Genomic DNA, 17,867 nt, shown 5'->3' with positions numbered 1-17,867 from the left:
TCACTGCCATCTCACCTCTGTCTGTGTGGGTTCAAGTCTCAGGTTTGGCCAATGAAGGTATGTGAGAAAGCTTGCCAGTAGCTTCTCATGGGGCAGTGGTTCTTTCTGGGGCTTTTCCCAGGTTCTTCCTCCAATATTTATACTGGCCACCATATATAGCCCATCATGTGCTGAAAAATGGCATTAAACCCTACAACAACAACAAAAATGCAAACACTTATGTTGTTTTTTCTCACATCTAACTAGGGTGGCCCCAGGTGGCCGAGTGGTCTAAAGCACTCACCTTTATCAACACCTCTGTCTGTGTGGGTTTGAGTCTTGGGCTCAGATAATGGGGGATATGTTAGAAAACTTGGCAGTAGCTTCTGATGTGTTGGTGGTTTTTCCCAGATTTATCCATCTTCTTTCTCCACCATATATACTGGCCACCATGTATAGCCTATCTTGTGCTGAGAAATGGTGTTAAAAACTCAAAACAGCAACATCTAATTTGGAAAGTGTGATAAGTAAATGGTAGCAGATTATCGGTGTCCGGAAATAGCCACAGAAATTCATATTATTTTCTAAATACTTTAAGTCATTAGATAAAGCAAAATAAGTTCATTTGCGACAAGATTTTGTTGAAAATATAGATTACCTTTCTTGTAAACTGCAGAATTCTGGTTGATATGTAAACAAGGTGATTAACAGTTGACTAACTAGTTTATCCTCTTTACAGGAGAGAAACCATATATATGTCCATTTGATGGTTGTGGCAAGGCATATTCCAATTCCAGTGACAGGTTTAAACATGTGAGGACACATCAGGAAGATAAGCCCTATGTGTGTAAGAAGCCTGGCTGTAACAAACGTTATACAGATCCAAGTTCTCTACGGAAACATGTCCGCACACATGGCCATTACTTTCATGAGAGTTCATCAGACAGTAAAACTCGAACGAATTCTACTATTTCCATTTCCTCACATAGTTCCCCACACAGTATAGATTCAGGATTTTGTTCCAGGATGTTGCCATCTCCAAACGGATTTCATCCTCCACCTATGCCATCCCCTTTACCAACTCTCCCACTACACCATCCACACATGATCCCAATGCCAGGAGGGTTAGGGAGTGGAAGTTTATTAAGTACAATTGCATCCAGCCCACTTTTAAATGGAAGCATCAATAGTATTATTCACATGCCTGGACTGACATCAAATCCACTCCTGTCATCTGCGTTGCTGACACCAGTACCAACACAGACAATATCTACACAGACTGAGGGTGACATTGTGATCAGCCACCATTCACCACCACCCCATTCTCAAAGGACAGATAGAAATGGGGGAAGTGTTCATGATGGTGCTAGACTGGACCCTGATGAGAAATCTCAAGACTGTCCCCTGGATCTGACAACGAATCCTATTTCCCCACAGGGAGATGCTCCCCTTGTAAGCCCTGTTTCACCACATGACCGCAATGAGTCAGATTCCTCCACAGATGATGTAACACATCGTTGGGAGTTAATCAACACAACTTGAATAGAAGTATTAACCAAAGCAAAATACAAATCTTGTTGAAAAATCTACTAACAGTTGAAGGCTTTTGTACTGTATTCCATATTTTAAAACATATCATTCTTCTCACATGGCTTTTGTCAGGTGCTTGTTATGACTGTGGTAGAGGTACACTGGGGCATATAATTGCCAACATCTGATGATATGCATTTGACCAGGTTTGTGTAAAAGTGAGAAAACATTTGTCTAAAAATTGGTCAGTCTCATATATATTTTTAACCTAAAATCAGCTTTGTTATGAATTTTTTCTGTTGTAACTTCATATTTCACAATTACCATTTGTCAGGTATTGTGAAAACTTAAGTTTGTTCATTAATATATACCATATTAATTTTGTTTGTTTCTCCCCCTTCATTATATCAGACCTTATTCCCTACCACACATACAAACATCAGGTTTTAGCCAAATTATGTCAACATTTTTATCTTCACACAAGCTGTAATATCGAACATTTTTTAAATATATCAGTGGACTATGACCTTCAAATGAATATAGAAGGTATGAATGTTTTTATGAGCCTGTCATATCTATCTATATTCAATGTATGTATTGTTTGTTACACATCTGTCCATCCCAGTCCCTAGCGTCCTGTTAGCAGTTATTCTTGCATATAAGTTTGATCCAATTGCAAACTGCATTGACCCAGATCTGCCATCACATAATGTCCCAGTAGGTTGGGGACTATGCATTTTGTTAGGAGTTATCAGTGGAAAAAACAACACACACCACAGATCATCATCAAGTTACATCACATTAAATCAGTGAAGTGTAACTTAGTAATAATTATAGAAAGTAATATTTGTAATGTTTTTATGACCCTGCTGATCAGAGTCTGTGCTGTTTGCAGTTTGACTCAACTTGTATGTGAGTATGTACATTATATCTTGTCAGATCACATTAAAAAGTAAAATTTGTCTTGTTTCAAGAACTTTTGATGGTCTAAATGGATCAGTATGAAATTTGATATTAGGCTTTGCATTAGAAAGACCTAGATCAAGTTTTATTTTACCTTTTTCTGCCAAACTTTAATGGAAATTTGGCTGCTTTTTGATTTGCAGCTTCAATTTCATTTCTACTTCAGAATTGTATGGATTTAAAGTACATATTGGTATGAGGCTTTACTTTAGGAAGACCTGGCTCAGTTATCACATTTTTCGGCAAATTTTAAGTCTTGGCTTTTCAGTTCTGGTCCCACTCAGGAACTTTTACAGAACTCAGTAGACTCAATCAGTTTTAGTATGTGACTTGAGTTAAAAACAAAAGAACTATGGACAAGCAATTTCACCATTTTCCAGCATGGCTTCTAGTTTGACTTATAACTAACTGCTCATCAGTTTCCAGTCTGTAATTTTTGAAGGACTTAATGGATTGAAACCAAATTTGATATAAGGATTTATATTAACAACACATGGGTCATATTTTACTTTGGATGATTTCTGGCTAATTTTAGGGAGTTATGGCCCCAGTTTAACTTGGAACACTGTTCACCAGTTGCACCATATTGCCATTGATGTTCTATAATTTGGTACCATATTATCATTGACATTGTGGCATTTGGTCACATTTATTGTTAAACTTCAAATTAAAATCCTAGTTTAATGGAATTAGAATACCTTTTAAAATTGTTCAAGTTTGCAATCATTTAGTAGAGAGTACATTGGATATTTTTTTCAGAAAACTTGAAAAAAAATTCAAGTCTTATATTTAAGCAACTTAGCCAATTAAAAATTGACATGATAACATCAGCAGGAGGAAACGTTTTTGAGAAGCTAGCCTTTTTGCTGCTATATCATGTGTGTCTTTTTGCACGTTATACACACAAATCTGTGTTGTTCTATTTGCCAGAGGATGAATGATTGTGTCATTCATTCTAATTTCATTTTGAAGCTAATAACACATAACTTTGTCTCCCGGCACATCATTCAGTACCATATCTGGGTCTATGTATTTCACAGTTGAAGGAGTGCGATACATGGCAGATGATAGTACTACATTACCAAATGTTGTTGGTTAGCTTTAATATGTTCAGACCAACAAAAAAATATATGTATGTATATTCTTGTGAGTCCAACTGCAAAATGCACAGACCCAGATCTGCTGTCACATGTTCATGAGCAACTCGCGGTGACACTCTAGGCAACACTGTACAAGCCTTGAGAGAAAGAAACTATTTGTCGATGGCAGACCTAGTTCATGACTGAAATAATTTTAGGACAGATTTAATCTCTTCATGAAAATTGATCGTCCTTACATTTTTTAGTTCACCTTGCCATAAGGCCTGAAAGATTTTAGTATGGTCCTGTATCCATTGTTAAATGGCCATATTTCTGCTTCGATTTCAGTCCAACTTAAAATATGAGTTTATATCATCATAGTCTCGGATGAGTTTGATAATTAAGAACAATCCATGCATAATAATAAGGTGATTTTGCTTCTGATCTGCTGACCTTGTTACCAATCTGGGGGCCATATTCTGATCTGTTGACCTTGTTACCAATCTGGGGGCCATATTCTGATCTGCTGACCTTGTTACTATTATGGGGGCCGTATTCTGATCTGTTGACCTTCTTACCAATCTGGGGGCCATATTCTGATCTGTTGACTTGTTACCAATCTGGGGGCCATATTCTGATTGTTGACCTTGTTGCCAATCTGGGGGCCATATTCTGATCTAATTTTGATCATGCTTGGAATACATGCTTATATCATTAAGATCATAGTTGGGTTTAATAATGAGCACAACCTATGCATATTAATTAGGGAATCTTGCATCTGATTTACTGTGTCTGTTACCACTCAGAAGGCCTTATATCTGATACAACTTTCATCAGAGTTGTATTGTTTGCTTGTATCATTAAGGTCTCTGATAAGTTTGAATATGAGTGAGATTCATGTATACTAATAAGGGGATGCTGCATGTAACTGGCAGATTGTTAACCATCAGGAAGCAGCATTTTGGATCCAACTTTGATCAAACTTGCAATGCAGGTTTATATCATTAAGTTCCTGGATAATGAGCAAGATCCTCACATATTATTGTTTGACTTTGTTACCACTCTGGAGACCAGATTTTTTTATAAAAAATTCAATTTTGGAATATATGATTATCTCATCAGGATCTCAGATTGGTTCTGTAATGAGTTCAGTGTATATTAATGGGGTCATCTTGCATCTAATTTACTGAGCTTGTTACTGCTTTGTGATCTGATTTTGATCAAACTTGGAATACACGCCTTTATCATCAGTGAGTGAGATTGATGCATATTAAAAACAGCGATCTTGCATCTGACTGGGGTTATTACCATTCCTGAAGCCATATTTTCTATCCATTTTGTTTATTCTCCTTAAGATCTTAGATTATGAGCAATAGACTGTGCATATTAAGTTAAATAAGCTAGGTGAGCAAAATCATGCCCACTTTGTCCTCTTCTTTAAATCTATTCTATCTAATTTGGTTCCTGAACCTGCTTTTATTAATTTATCATTTATATGTAAAAGTGTGGTGAGGAAATAGGACAATATGACTCGTTATTTGCTTGTTGTATCATTTTCATTGAGAATTGTTTCATTAGTTAAAACTTTTTTGCTCCATATGCACTCATTGTAAGTCTGACTCTGTACAAGATGTTTGGAGTAATGAGAATAAGCAAGATAGACCCAGATCTGACATTGCATTTTGAAATAGTACATCAGATTCTCGGGGTTTTTTTTCTTCTCACTTTAACTCGGTTTATATTTGACTCTCTGTGGTAATAATCAAATAGATATTGATGTATTATGCAATAAATTTTCATCCGTTACTTACAGCAGTATATTTTGGAACCTAAAAGGGGAAAAAGATAAATATCATGCAGAGGAGTATTATCCATTACTTAAATTTCGACCCACAATCATTTATTCACAGTAATCAAGGCAACTAAAGGTACTTTGGTAGTGGTGAGGCATTTTGAAGTTAAGCAGTTAAATATCAGAATGGGCATAGCAGTTTATGTCTTCCATTATTTATACCATTGTTCAGTTTTTTTTTAGGGAGAGCCGCAGTTATGCTAAGTCATATTTTCACATATTAACTTGATAATTTAAAGGAGTAGTGGCCTCATGTCCATACATCCTTCCACACTCTAGATGTTTTTTGCTTTCCATTTATTTCAGTATCCTTTTATTTTACCTTTTTGGATTGGGAATATATCGGGGGTGGGTGGGTGGGCCTGACATGCCGTCATGTTGTATTACGGGAGTCGCAAACAAATTACATTTTAGTCTATCTTGCATAAGAATGGCAATATATTATAATATATGCATTCAGGTTTTCAGAGTCTATCTGGCTTCATTTTAATTGCTGGATTCAAATGAAACTTTGATAATATAAATATAGGTATAAATTTATGCAACATTATTCTAGAAGTTCCTGTTGTGCCTATTTCACCTGCTTAAGCTTCATGGTCAACACTTTTAAATTTTTGTGTTAAACGTTTGACAGTCATTGTCTTCTACATTTGTTGCTGCATTCAACTGACATTTAGTTCTACTATTACAACTGGTCTGAAGTTTATACACTGAAATGCTTATTTAAGTGGAAAACATTTTTTTTGTGTTGTATTGTGTTAAATTATTTTAGAAGTTGTATATCGTAAACCTTAGCTACTGTATTCAACTGAAACGTGAGTTTATTATTACTGTAGGCCCTAAGTTTATGCACTGATATGTGAGGAGTTCCTGTCTTGCCAAATTAAGCTTTACGATCAACAGTGTTTAAGAGTTGTGTGAAAGTATACAAAAGTTGGATACAGGGTTAATACTGAGACTCTTATGGATGTGGGTGAGAAACAAGATTCCGTGGAACTCTTAAGAAATTTTCTTTTTGGTGCTCACGTACATTTGCTGTATAGTGTGTTTCACATATTTTAGAAAATATATTACCTAATTAAGCATTTATTTGAGATTATTATTGTAAAGTGTAAATTTTTGTGTATGAGTAAATATTTACTCATTGAGAATGTATTGAGCATGTTTCTTTCATGTTTCCTTCTGTCCGTATTCATCCTCATGTACATTTTATATACCATTTGTAGCATACAACTCATCTTTGAAAAAGAGATTTAATCAAACTTTTACATTTCAATCTTGCATAAACTGGCTGAAGAATTAGGTACAGAGGTGTGATTTAAATTCATTGTTGTCAGAATAAATCAATACTGCTTCTAATTAAAAATGATTTTTGTGTTTTTAGAAAAAAATCATGAAAATGGTTAAATATTGCCTAAATTTCTTCATGAATGTTGTAAAAATTACTTGAGGCTACTTAATTTTGTAGTTTTTCAGTCTAAGCTAGTGTTAATTCAGGCAAATTAATTTTGTAGTTTCCCAGTGTCAGACTGCTATTCATCTAGGCTCATTAATTTTGTAGTTTCCAGTGTCAGACTACTATTCATCCAGGCTCATTAATTTTGTAGTTTCCCAGTGTCAGACTACTATTCATCCAGGCTCATTAATTTTGTATTTTTAAATTATAAAACTAGTGTTAATTTAGGTTAATGAATTTTTTAGTTTCCCAGTTTCAGACTCTTAATTTAGACATGTTAATTTTGTAGTCTCCCAATGAAAAACTGCTGTTAATTGAGGCTAATTAATTGTGCAGTTTCCTGATGTAAAGCTACTATTAACTGGTGCTAATTATGTTTGTTGTTGTTGTAAACCCTACAACTACAACAACATCAACCACTATGTACTCACAAGTCAAGGCAGATGGCAAAAACAGCATTGACCCTAATCAAATATCACATAATGCAGTAGTAGTTCAGGGTCTATATTGTTTGTTATGCTAATTATTCCTAACAAATTACACAAACCCAGACCTGGGTCTGTGCAGTGTTTTGTAGACTGAACATGTGAGCAAGTAAATACAGTATTTCAGTATGTTTTTCCACCTTGAAGTTCAGTTAATTCATATTTATTTACCACATAAATAATGGTGCATTTTAAAGCAGCATTGCCCATGGCTGCTGTTGTAGACTAAAATTAAGTATTAACCAATATTAAACATGAATTTAATTGGCAAGTCAAACATAAAATGGTCTAAAATGAGTATGTTTGAGACTAATTCATTGATTTAACACAAAAGTATTCACTATCCAATCATATGGAGGCAGTTTGCCAATTTATTTGCAAAGTTGGTTCATTTTTAACTTATAATTAATCATGGTCATGTGTACCTGCCACAGTTAAGAGATTTTTTCAACTTCTTGCATTCAGTGCATTTTGTTTTAGATCCTGCAAGACAAAGTTATGACTGGTTTATTTTAATCACAGTAATATGTCAATTTTCTCATTTTTTAAAGTAGCTGTCATTTAAAATATCCCTGCAAAGTATTTGAAAATTTATATCTCCTAAAGAGATAAAATTTCAAGAAGATTTAAGCCGGTACATAATCCCATTGAGTCTTGAATAAAATCCGATCGAGAGGGTCATATTAGAATGATATGTAAAGTAGTAAAACAAGTTGAGAGCCCCCCACCCCCACTATATTCGTAGCATACTATGATCCAATCTTCCACATACTTACAATCTAAACTCATTTAAGTAAGTCCAGTCTAACTTCAAATAACATTGACCCTTTAACATTGGCCCTTATGCACCAGCAGACCCAGATGTTGTGATGCATTATGTGATAGTAGATCTAGGTCTGTGCAGTTTGTAGTTGAATCCAACTTGTACATGAGTATAAATGGTCAGTATTAAAAATGTTTGAATAACCTTTGGTCTTAAATAGACTTTTAGTAGATTAAAATCCAAACTTTTGAGTTTCATAATTTAATTCATGCACGGGTGATTCGTAAAGACAAGTGTCTGCGTACCTCAAGAGAGCTGCAGTAGCACATTGGTATAGTGTCCGATTCATAATCCAAGGATCACAGGTTCGATACCTGCCCGGGCCAGTCAAGGTTGACTGCTTCTGTCTTTCTCTGAGAACAGCACTTAGCTTCCGTTTCCTGAGCACAATATAGAAGTATAATTTACTAAAACTGCAGGTTAAAAGCAACAAAAAAACTGCATGCTTCAAAATGAATTGTCCCTGTTTTCAGTCATTGAAATGTATTAGATGTGATAGAATCTCTTGTGATTGTCATTTTCTGTAATTATGAAGATTTGTCAAACACAAGTTACAACTTGTTTTCTTTTTTAATTATTACAAGAATAGCCTGCATGGAGATTTAGATAAAATTTGATAAAGGATTAATGTAAAAGTACACATTGGATTTATTTTATGATATTTTTTAAGTTCTTTTATAAAATCCTTGTTAAATTGTTTGTTACAAGCAATCTGTGATATATATTGACAGAAATACAATACTCCATCATTATAACACTGTCCACGGGAGGCATAGAGTATACTGTCTTATAGTGAGATTGCCTTATAATGAAGTACATGATACTGATTATTCTACTACCACATGATCATACATGTATTATAAAGGAACCATGTTATAATGAGGGGCATTATAGTGAGGGAGTATTGTATTTTGCATACCTTTTTGCATGGAGAAAATTCCTAATTGTCAGTAGAAATATATATTTTATCAAATGAACTGGTTGTATCTGACCATGTGTTTGTTGTTAGTCTGGCATAAGGACTTTAAACACATGTGATGTATCCTTCATAAACTATATCCCCACTTCTATAGGCCAGTGGTATGTATGATTCTTGTTGCCATTCCCTTCATACATCTGTCAGCTCATCCTTTCAGGGTTGTAAGTTTGCCCTTTTGGGGTAGAGGTGTGTTTTACATTGTAACTAGATCATCACAGCCTACTTGTGAGGTTTATTTCACAATAGCTTCAGAATTGTGTCCACTGATTTGAATATTGTCAGTGTTAATATTTTTCTTTGGGTTTCCAAAATTTCTCACGTTTTCCCACCAAAGTTGCAATGTGAGTGTGTCTTGGAATCAAAATGTGTCATGCACCAAAACTTTGACATTCTTTAAGTGTTCATACAAAATAGCTTAGAAAGACTTACTGTTACCCCCAGAGGTTGGGGTATCTAGTGAGTTCTTGCCATATAACAGTCTTGGTTCCGTGATGAGATCTTTACTTTTACTTTAATTTACAAAGTAAAGGATGGATTCAATATCTAAAATGGATTTTAAAATCTTTCATGCATTGAAACCTAAATGAATTCATATTTTTTTCTTCACTTTGGTACCTATTTTCATTACAAACCATGAAATTAAAGAATTAAAAAGCAAGTGGTTCTTTTAACAAAACAAATAAGACACCTTTCTCAGTCCATAAATTACCGAGCAAACAAAATCATTTTTGCACCAATTTAAAACTGATACCCATGAAAATAAATGAACTCGTGGAATTTGTGGCATCATTCCTAGTTATTCTCACCGCTTCTTGAAAAGGCAATGCTGCATCTGTTTTGTACTTATAAAGGAAAAATTTGCTTTTTATATTAGCTACTCATATTTGTATGCTAAATGTTTTTGAAACTCATTTTCACACAGTAGTGTGATTTGCTGCCTTTATGTTGTTTTTTTCTTTTAAACATATCACATAGAAGGAAAGATTGTGACCTACTTTCCACTTAAAGAGCTTTAGACATGACTGTTCATTGAAAGAAGATTGACTGGTTCCTACTGTTCTTCCCTATCCATGAATTGAAGTTTTATGAAGAACGTGGAACCAGATTAAATATGGTGACTCAGATGTATTACATTGTGTAGCCTGGTCTCTGACACTTCTGTGTCTCCCTACTTTAGCCGAAGAATGACAGTTGACCGGTCTATACATAGTGATGTCAGAGGTAAATTATGTTTGTTCATGTGACCTTGTATTCCATTGAAAGTTACAAACCTTCAGATTTATTTATCTGGCATGTTATACAATGTTTGTTTTCTTAAATATCTTAAAGTTATCAAAGAGTAAGGTTTATCCAGGAGGCATTTTATCAGCAAATTTACAGCATTGTGGCAGTGTTATTATCCTACCAAAGGGGAGGTAACCCATCATGAGGAGTGTGGACAAATGTATGAACTATTACAATATTCTAGGATGTCTTCTTGTAAAATTGATGTTAAATGAAAATGAGCAGCATATTAAGCATTATTTTAATCCTATTCATTTATTTTATATTTATATTTATATTGTTTTGCCTCTTTTGAAGTCCAGTTAGATGCTTGATCTATTGACTTGTTGCAAAACAGTTTTGTATCTTTTGTTCATCAAAAGTTAACCATGGCTACTGCTGTTGGTACAGCTGTGTTATGTTATCAGCCATTGTTAGCTGGATCACTTACAAGGGATGCCTAATTTGATTCAGTCTTTTCTGCTTGGCACACAACAATTTAAAAACAAAATTTAAAAAAAAATTGAGGTTTAAATACTAAATACCTAAATAATCAACCAAAGTACTGCAAATACTCGCTTATAAGTCAAGCTGAACTGCAGACTGCACAGAACCAGGTCTGTCATTGTATGGTGCATCAGCAGATTTGGGTCTGTTTAGTTTGTTGGGAGTTTTAGTAAAACAAACATAGACACAGATCTTCAGGTGCATTATGCTGTGGCAGGTCAGGATCTTGGTTGTGTGCAGTTTGACTAAACTTATAAAAAGAGAGTATATATATTTTTCTTCAAGAACACATGATTGAATTATATCAAAGGAAGAACATAATTAGGCATATAATAAAGGTCTGTGCTACAAAATAAGATCTGAAATTTGATAAATCTTCTAAAGGATTGCTCAGTATGAGATCAGCACAGAATACCTAAATTTAGAATTTGTCCTGTAACAGTTGTTTTTATGCAAACTTTCGCCATGTTAGAAGACACGGAATTTAGAAGAACATTATCTATGGCATGGATGAAAGTTTCTAACATAAAAAATACTCTGTTGACAACTTTATTGCATCTTTTACCCAAGTCTAATTTTTTTAAAAGTCCCCACATATCCATGGCTTCACCATGAAATACACTATGGCAATGGCACTTTTAGTTGTATTTGATTGAACATAGGAAAAATGCGGGCAGTGGGTGTGACATCAGATTGACTTCAGAGGTTATTTATTTATTTCACAAGTCACTAATGTTCCATGTGTCATGTCTATTCACCCTAATCCAATTGGGTTATATGTAACTACATTCGGTGCAAAATCATCTTTACATATAATTTATTCATGAAACAAGTTTCATTTTCTTTTCTGACTACTATACTTTGGTAACAAATAAATGTTCATGTTTCATTGTGTTATTAACAAGATTTTTCACTGTGACATGTATACTGTGTGGTTTGAAGAATTGTTTGTCACCATAATTACATTTCAGAAGAGCAGTTCAGCAGGAAGGCCCTTTGTCACCTCATTTCTTAAATGCAAACTTAAGCATTTGAATTTGTTTGTGCTGCTATTCACTTCAGGTGCATCTGAATTCATATTTATTTGTAAATAGATATTTTGAGAAAGAAGTATATTTCAACAAAATAAATTATTTTATAAAGTTCGCTTTTGTGTATTTCTTTTTGACTGACAATTGCAGAATGTAGTTTAGAGAAGCAGTAGATCATTGCAAAGGAGCTGCTTGTACTTGTAGGCCATAACTAACCTCCATGGGCCTTTATCGCTACCTCAAATTATTCAAATCACATAAAGAAAAAGTAATTCATTTGTTCAGGCACTATGCTAGTTCTTTATTTGATTTCTGAAAATAACAGTGATCATTTTCATTTCGTACCTTTCGGCTAATGTGGGTATGTGAGAAGGCTTGCCAGTAGTTTCTCGTGGTTCTGTGGTTCTTTCCAGGGTTTTCCTGCGTTCTTCTTCCACCATTAATACTGGCTGCCATGTATAGCCTATTACGTGCTGAAAAATGGCGTTAAACCCTACAACAACAACAACAACATTTCTTACCTTGTTGCAGAAAGCATAGTGTTTAGGATAGGGACATTTTGATGAAGATTCTTTGGTTCAGATTTTCTGTTCATAGAATTGTATGTGTGTTTCATAATGCTGATGTCGTAATGTTGCAAACAATGATTGCAGACATAATATCAAAGCTCTGTAGCAACGTCTAATGATACAATGCATACAGGTAAACCCTACTTCATTAGCAACCCCTTATCATATAATATTATACATCCAACCCTACATACATACATATTACTATATCAGGGTAATCTTCCATCTGATTGGTTGAACTTCTTGAGACTTGTGAGGTCGTATATCTGATCTGATATTTTTTTAACTTGGCAAGTGGGTTTTTTTTTTTTCAAAGACATTTGATAGGTAAAATTATGAACTTGATCCACCCATATTTATTACTTTGTCTTGCCTCTGATTGGCTGGACATGTTTATGGATGTATTTTAATGAGACTTTGTAAGTAGGTATGAACCATCAAAGATACAATTAGTATCTCTACTTGTCATAGACCAGAAGAGTTAATGGGATGGTAAGTTGTCCATGGTATATCCATCCATTAGCAAAAGTTTGTTATTGCTAAAAGTTTTAATCTAGGATTGCCATCAAACTTTACACACACACACACATTCATCCCAAAATCTAGTTAATCCTAAAAAAAAGTCTTGAAGGAAGTTGAAAATAACTTCAAATAACCTTTACAGCAAACTAAAATTTTATTGCAAGAAAACAGAAGATGAAGAAAGTAAAACTGAAGAAAAGTAAAAGGTTTCTACATCGCCAGAAAACGTAACTTCACAAAAGAATAAAGATTTGTGTAAAGCTGAAACATCTGTGAAAATGACTATAAGAATTTTAAAAAGCCAAAACAGAAAAAGTGTAGCTACTGTGAAGAAAACATAATCTTAACATCACTTACTTGGTGTCAAAATAGGCTACACCATTTATTACTTGATAGCTGGTGCAGTTGCTGTTACAGGAGTATATGTTATCTCTCTCACAAAAAGCACCTAATGATATGCGTATCTATGCTGAGTGGTGGAGCTTGGTTAGTAATTGTGGTTGAGGCCCACCTGACTACTGACATCTTTTTGTCTTGTTTGTAAACTATAAATAGATTGTTTATGAATATTGAGTTCAAGGTCTCTTTTGCTTTTAGAAATTAATGATGTTCTAGAAGCAAATTGTTTACAAATGTAATGGAAACAGAACTTCATCATGGTCCTGTTATTGTGTTATACCATTTTCTATAAATGTTGTTTACTTCAGAATTACACATTACTGATCTTAAGATCTGTCTAGAGGAATCAGTCTTTTAGTCGCGTTCATTTGAGAGAATTTAATTTTATTTATTTAAATTATTTGTTGGAATCACAAAGTGCTAATTGATTAAGGACTTAAAAATTACTTTGGAATTATTATGAATTCATTGAAGAACATTCCAACTTATTGAAACATCAGCACATTCAGAATTGGAATTTGTTCAGAAGACATTATGAATTCATTCAGAATAATGCATACTTTTGGACTTGTGATTTAACAATTTGTGACTATTTTGGATTTAATTCAATAAATTGGAATGTTCTAATGTGACTGCAGTCTTGAATTATCACAATAATATAATCCAAAATATCCTTCAACGAATTAATCTGTCTAGATTTAATGCTTTAAGCCAGGATTGTATAATAATGATTGTTGTTATATAAATGGTGAAGCCAAGTTACATAATACCATTAATGTGGAACAACATTATGAGAAAGCAATATATTTTTAAAATCCCATTGATAACAAAGATAGCAAATTATAAATTAAATGACGCCAGGGTGGCTATGTCGTCTAAAGTGCTCACCTTTACTGATCACTACCATCTGTCCATGTGGGTTCTATTCTCGGGCTTGGCCAGTGTGGTTATGTGAGAAAACACGTCTGTAACTTCCCAGCGATTGATGGTTTTTGCTGGGGTTTCCTAGGTTCTTCCTCCACCAGATACACAAGCCACCATGTATAGCCTAACATACACCGAAAAAATGGCGTTAAACCCAAAACAACAAACAACAATTTATCAATTTCATTCAAGAGAAATAATATTGTAGTTGGTTATTACAATATTTCAAATGATCTAAGAAAGCAGCAACAATATATTTTAGTATATGATTGATAAAAGTAAACTAAGATCATATCAATACCTGATTGGTACAGAAATGATAAACTGTAAGAGTAAGAGTGAATGACTGCCAATAGCAGCAATAATGAAAGCATATATATATATATTGAATGATAATATCATGGTTCTAAAGTTTCAATAATTCAGTATAATATTTACAAATGTAAATATAAAAAACGCTTTAATATTGTGAGATCTGCAAATCCATCTATGTAATCCGAGACAATTTGTGGGTTTTTGAAGCCTGAAAACTTTAGTGCAGGTTATTCTTCCATCTGAACGACAAAAATGCAGTTTTAAATGCCATCTGTTGCACATACTGTTTTATAATTTTAATAAGCCGCTTTTAAAAATTAAAAATTTAAAATTAAACTAATCAAAGAAAAAGAAAATTATATTTTTTTGCGTTATATCCAGCATTAGAGAAACCAGTCTACTGGGAAGCAAAACTGTTCCACAAGTGGAATGATGTGTAATCATACATGCTTAGAAATCAGTTTACGAATTGTTCAACAATTTACATGCACAAACAAGAAGCTGTAAAGTGAATAAATATGGTTCTAAGTAAGATAATTTAAAGCCAAAGGCAGTTTTTTTTATGTGTTATAAGTAAGAAAGGGATTAAAGTTGCTGCATGATGGTTTTGAGTCTTCTAATAAAAATCGGCCAACCTTATGGGGAGATAAGATCAAATGACTGACTGCCAAAATAAAATGGTTTCAGCTGAAACACTTCAATATGTATTTTACTTTTTAAGAGGGGAATTTAAAAACAGCAAAGATCCTGAGGATGCAGTGTGTTCTGTAGATTTTAAGATACTACATGGAGGAAGTAATTATATCATCGGACATAAGCAGGGACCACTGGATGAGAGTCTACTGATCACAATTGTGAAAAGTAATGATTTGGTATCCTGGTTCTGTTATGTGTATGAACTTTTTATTTTTTTCTTTGATCAGCTAACAACACAATGAATTATTATAACAGGTCATACCCTATTCTATGGGAGTCCCTACCTGATTAGAATCTTTTTCACTATGATATCTTATGCAATTTTAAGAGTCTATATAAAAAATACAAAGAGGCGTTCTAAACATCAAATATCAAAATTAAGTAACAGTGGACAGTACTAATTGTGAATGGTGACCCAGAGTGGGCACCTACACTTGATTCACTATGGAAAGTATTCTCTGATGAATCAGTGGCTGCGAAAGTAAATAGTAAGAGCTGTGTAGACATTGCAGGTGTAGTACAACCTGATGCCACTGGATTCAGGCATGCTTGGATGAGAGCTGGATGGTGAATATGCAATTTCCCTTCAACTAAATCTAACTTTCACACAAATCATTACATTATAACTTCACCACCACCACCAGATACCATCAAATCCAGTGGCGAGGACCGGCAAAACAGCAGTTTTGGATACACCGTGAGCAGCAGCTGAAGCCCTGCACAAGGGAGGTTCAATGTATATGCTTGCTTTCGCTGGACCAATAGCCTTAGAGGAACTCGGTAGCTCTCTGAGCGACTGAGAAGCACTATCTAGGATTGTACTGCTCACCTCTGTGGCACAAGGAAGGGACCAGAGACGGTGCCCTAAATATTGTTTCACCTTAACTCTGTTCAACGTCTCATGGATGACGTTGATCCCAACTTAGAGGCTGAAAATATAATAAGAAGATAAAAGTGATGTCATTCAGTGTCGGTGTTTGGAATGTGCATACAAATAAACTGTACATTTACAGAGACCTGAGAGAAAGACAGATATATTTGCTAGAGAACTGACCAGAATCAACATCTAGATAATACTCCTGAGCAAAACTCGTTTAGCTGAAGGAGGACAACTCACTGAAGTAGGAGACAGCTACATCCTCTTCCGGAGTGGCCAAAATAAAGAAAATCAGCATGAAGCTGATGTTGGGTTTGCCATCAAATTATAGCTAATCAAGAAGATGACAAATGTCCCAATGAGCGTGAATCACAGAATCCTACCGCCAGGAAAAAGACATGAAATTATCATCAGCGGCTATGCACCCATCACGACCAATCCAGAGGAGATCAAGGATAACCTTTATGAAGACCCTGCGTTTTTTATATCAAAGAAGTATTACAAGCTCATCATCATTTATGAATTCAGTACTAGATTTGGCGTAGATCATCAACAAGAAGTCTTGGATGCACCCACGCTCGAAGCACTGGCATCACACTGACTAGATCGTTGTGAGAAGAATAGACAGGCAGCATGTTTGAGTTGCGAAGGTCACGAGAAATACAGAATGCTGAACTTACCACAGGCTCATAGCCTCCGAGCTCACTAATAGAATTCAGCTCCAGACGACCAGGAGGCAAAAAAGTGTCCGTAAAACCTCAATGTGTCCTAATTAAAACTGGATAATGAGAAACAGGTATTTGTTGAAGAACTGTATAACCAACTAGAAACAACTGATGTGAACTCCGAGAACACTATGGAAAAATATGCATCCTTCAGAGACAATGTGTATTCAGCTGCATTGAAAACACTCACTCCCAACTCGCATAAACATCAAGATTAGTTTGATGACAACGATACTGCCATGCAGATACTATGTAACAAGAAACGTCAGCACCAAAAGTCATGTTTAGAAGCTAATACCTCATCACCTATGAAGGTTAAATTCTGCAGCATCACGAGAACTCTCCAGTTCTAACTCAATGCAGATCTCCTCTGCTGAGTGCAGACTGCATCAGGATGTTCACTGACCAAGAAAATATAACACAAAGATGAGCAGAACACTTGAATAGCATCCTCAATCGACATTATATATCAGTGGAGATCCAAATGATCGACTGCCCCAAGTGCAGATCAATATATCCCTTGATCCGCCAACGTTAACTGAAAGTGAGAAAGCAAATGACCTTCTGTCAAAATACCAAAGCACCTGAAACAGGTACTATACCAGCAGAAGTATAGAAATTTGAAGTCTTGTAGATGGTACATAAACTGTTTGAACTCTTTCATTCAAAATAGGCTCAATGTACTATACCCCAGGAGTACAATGATTGTCCACTTGTACAAACGGATTGGCAACAGACAATACTGTGACAGCCATCAGTGTATGTCCATGCTGTCAATATCAGGAAAAATCCATGCCAGCATTATGCTGAATCGATTTAAGGTTCCTGTCTATAACAATCAGTATCAGTGTGACAAAAGCCTTTGACAAAGTCAGCCGTAGTTACTTCTGGAA

General features: G+C 34.8%; 1 protein-coding gene across 3 annotated transcripts in view; it reads left to right on the top strand.

The window, feature by feature from the left end:
* The window catches only part of LOC149798167 (uncharacterized), a 135,055-nt gene extending 129,321 nt beyond the window's left edge, over positions 1–5,734 (top strand). For all 3 annotated transcript variants that reach the window (XM_089963278.1, XM_089963277.1, XM_089963279.1), the window contains one exon: positions 719–5,734. In XM_089963278.1, the coding sequence (XP_089819404.1) occupies positions 719–1,521 (803 nt within the window). In that variant the 3' untranslated portion in view covers positions 1,522–5,734. The remainder of the gene's footprint in view (positions 1–718) is intronic.
* The last annotated feature ends 12,133 nt before the right edge of the window (positions 5,735–17,867 follow it).

This window comes from Sinohyriopsis cumingii, chromosome 6 (assembly GCF_028554795.1).
Source record: "Sinohyriopsis cumingii isolate HCF-2022 chromosome 6, ASM2855479v2, whole genome shotgun sequence".
In the NCBI taxonomy this organism is placed as follows: domain Eukaryota; kingdom Metazoa; phylum Mollusca; class Bivalvia; order Unionida; family Unionidae; genus Sinohyriopsis; species Sinohyriopsis cumingii.
The sequence above is the reverse complement of the archived record's forward strand: the minus strand, read 5'-3'. Positions and strand labels throughout refer to the sequence as shown.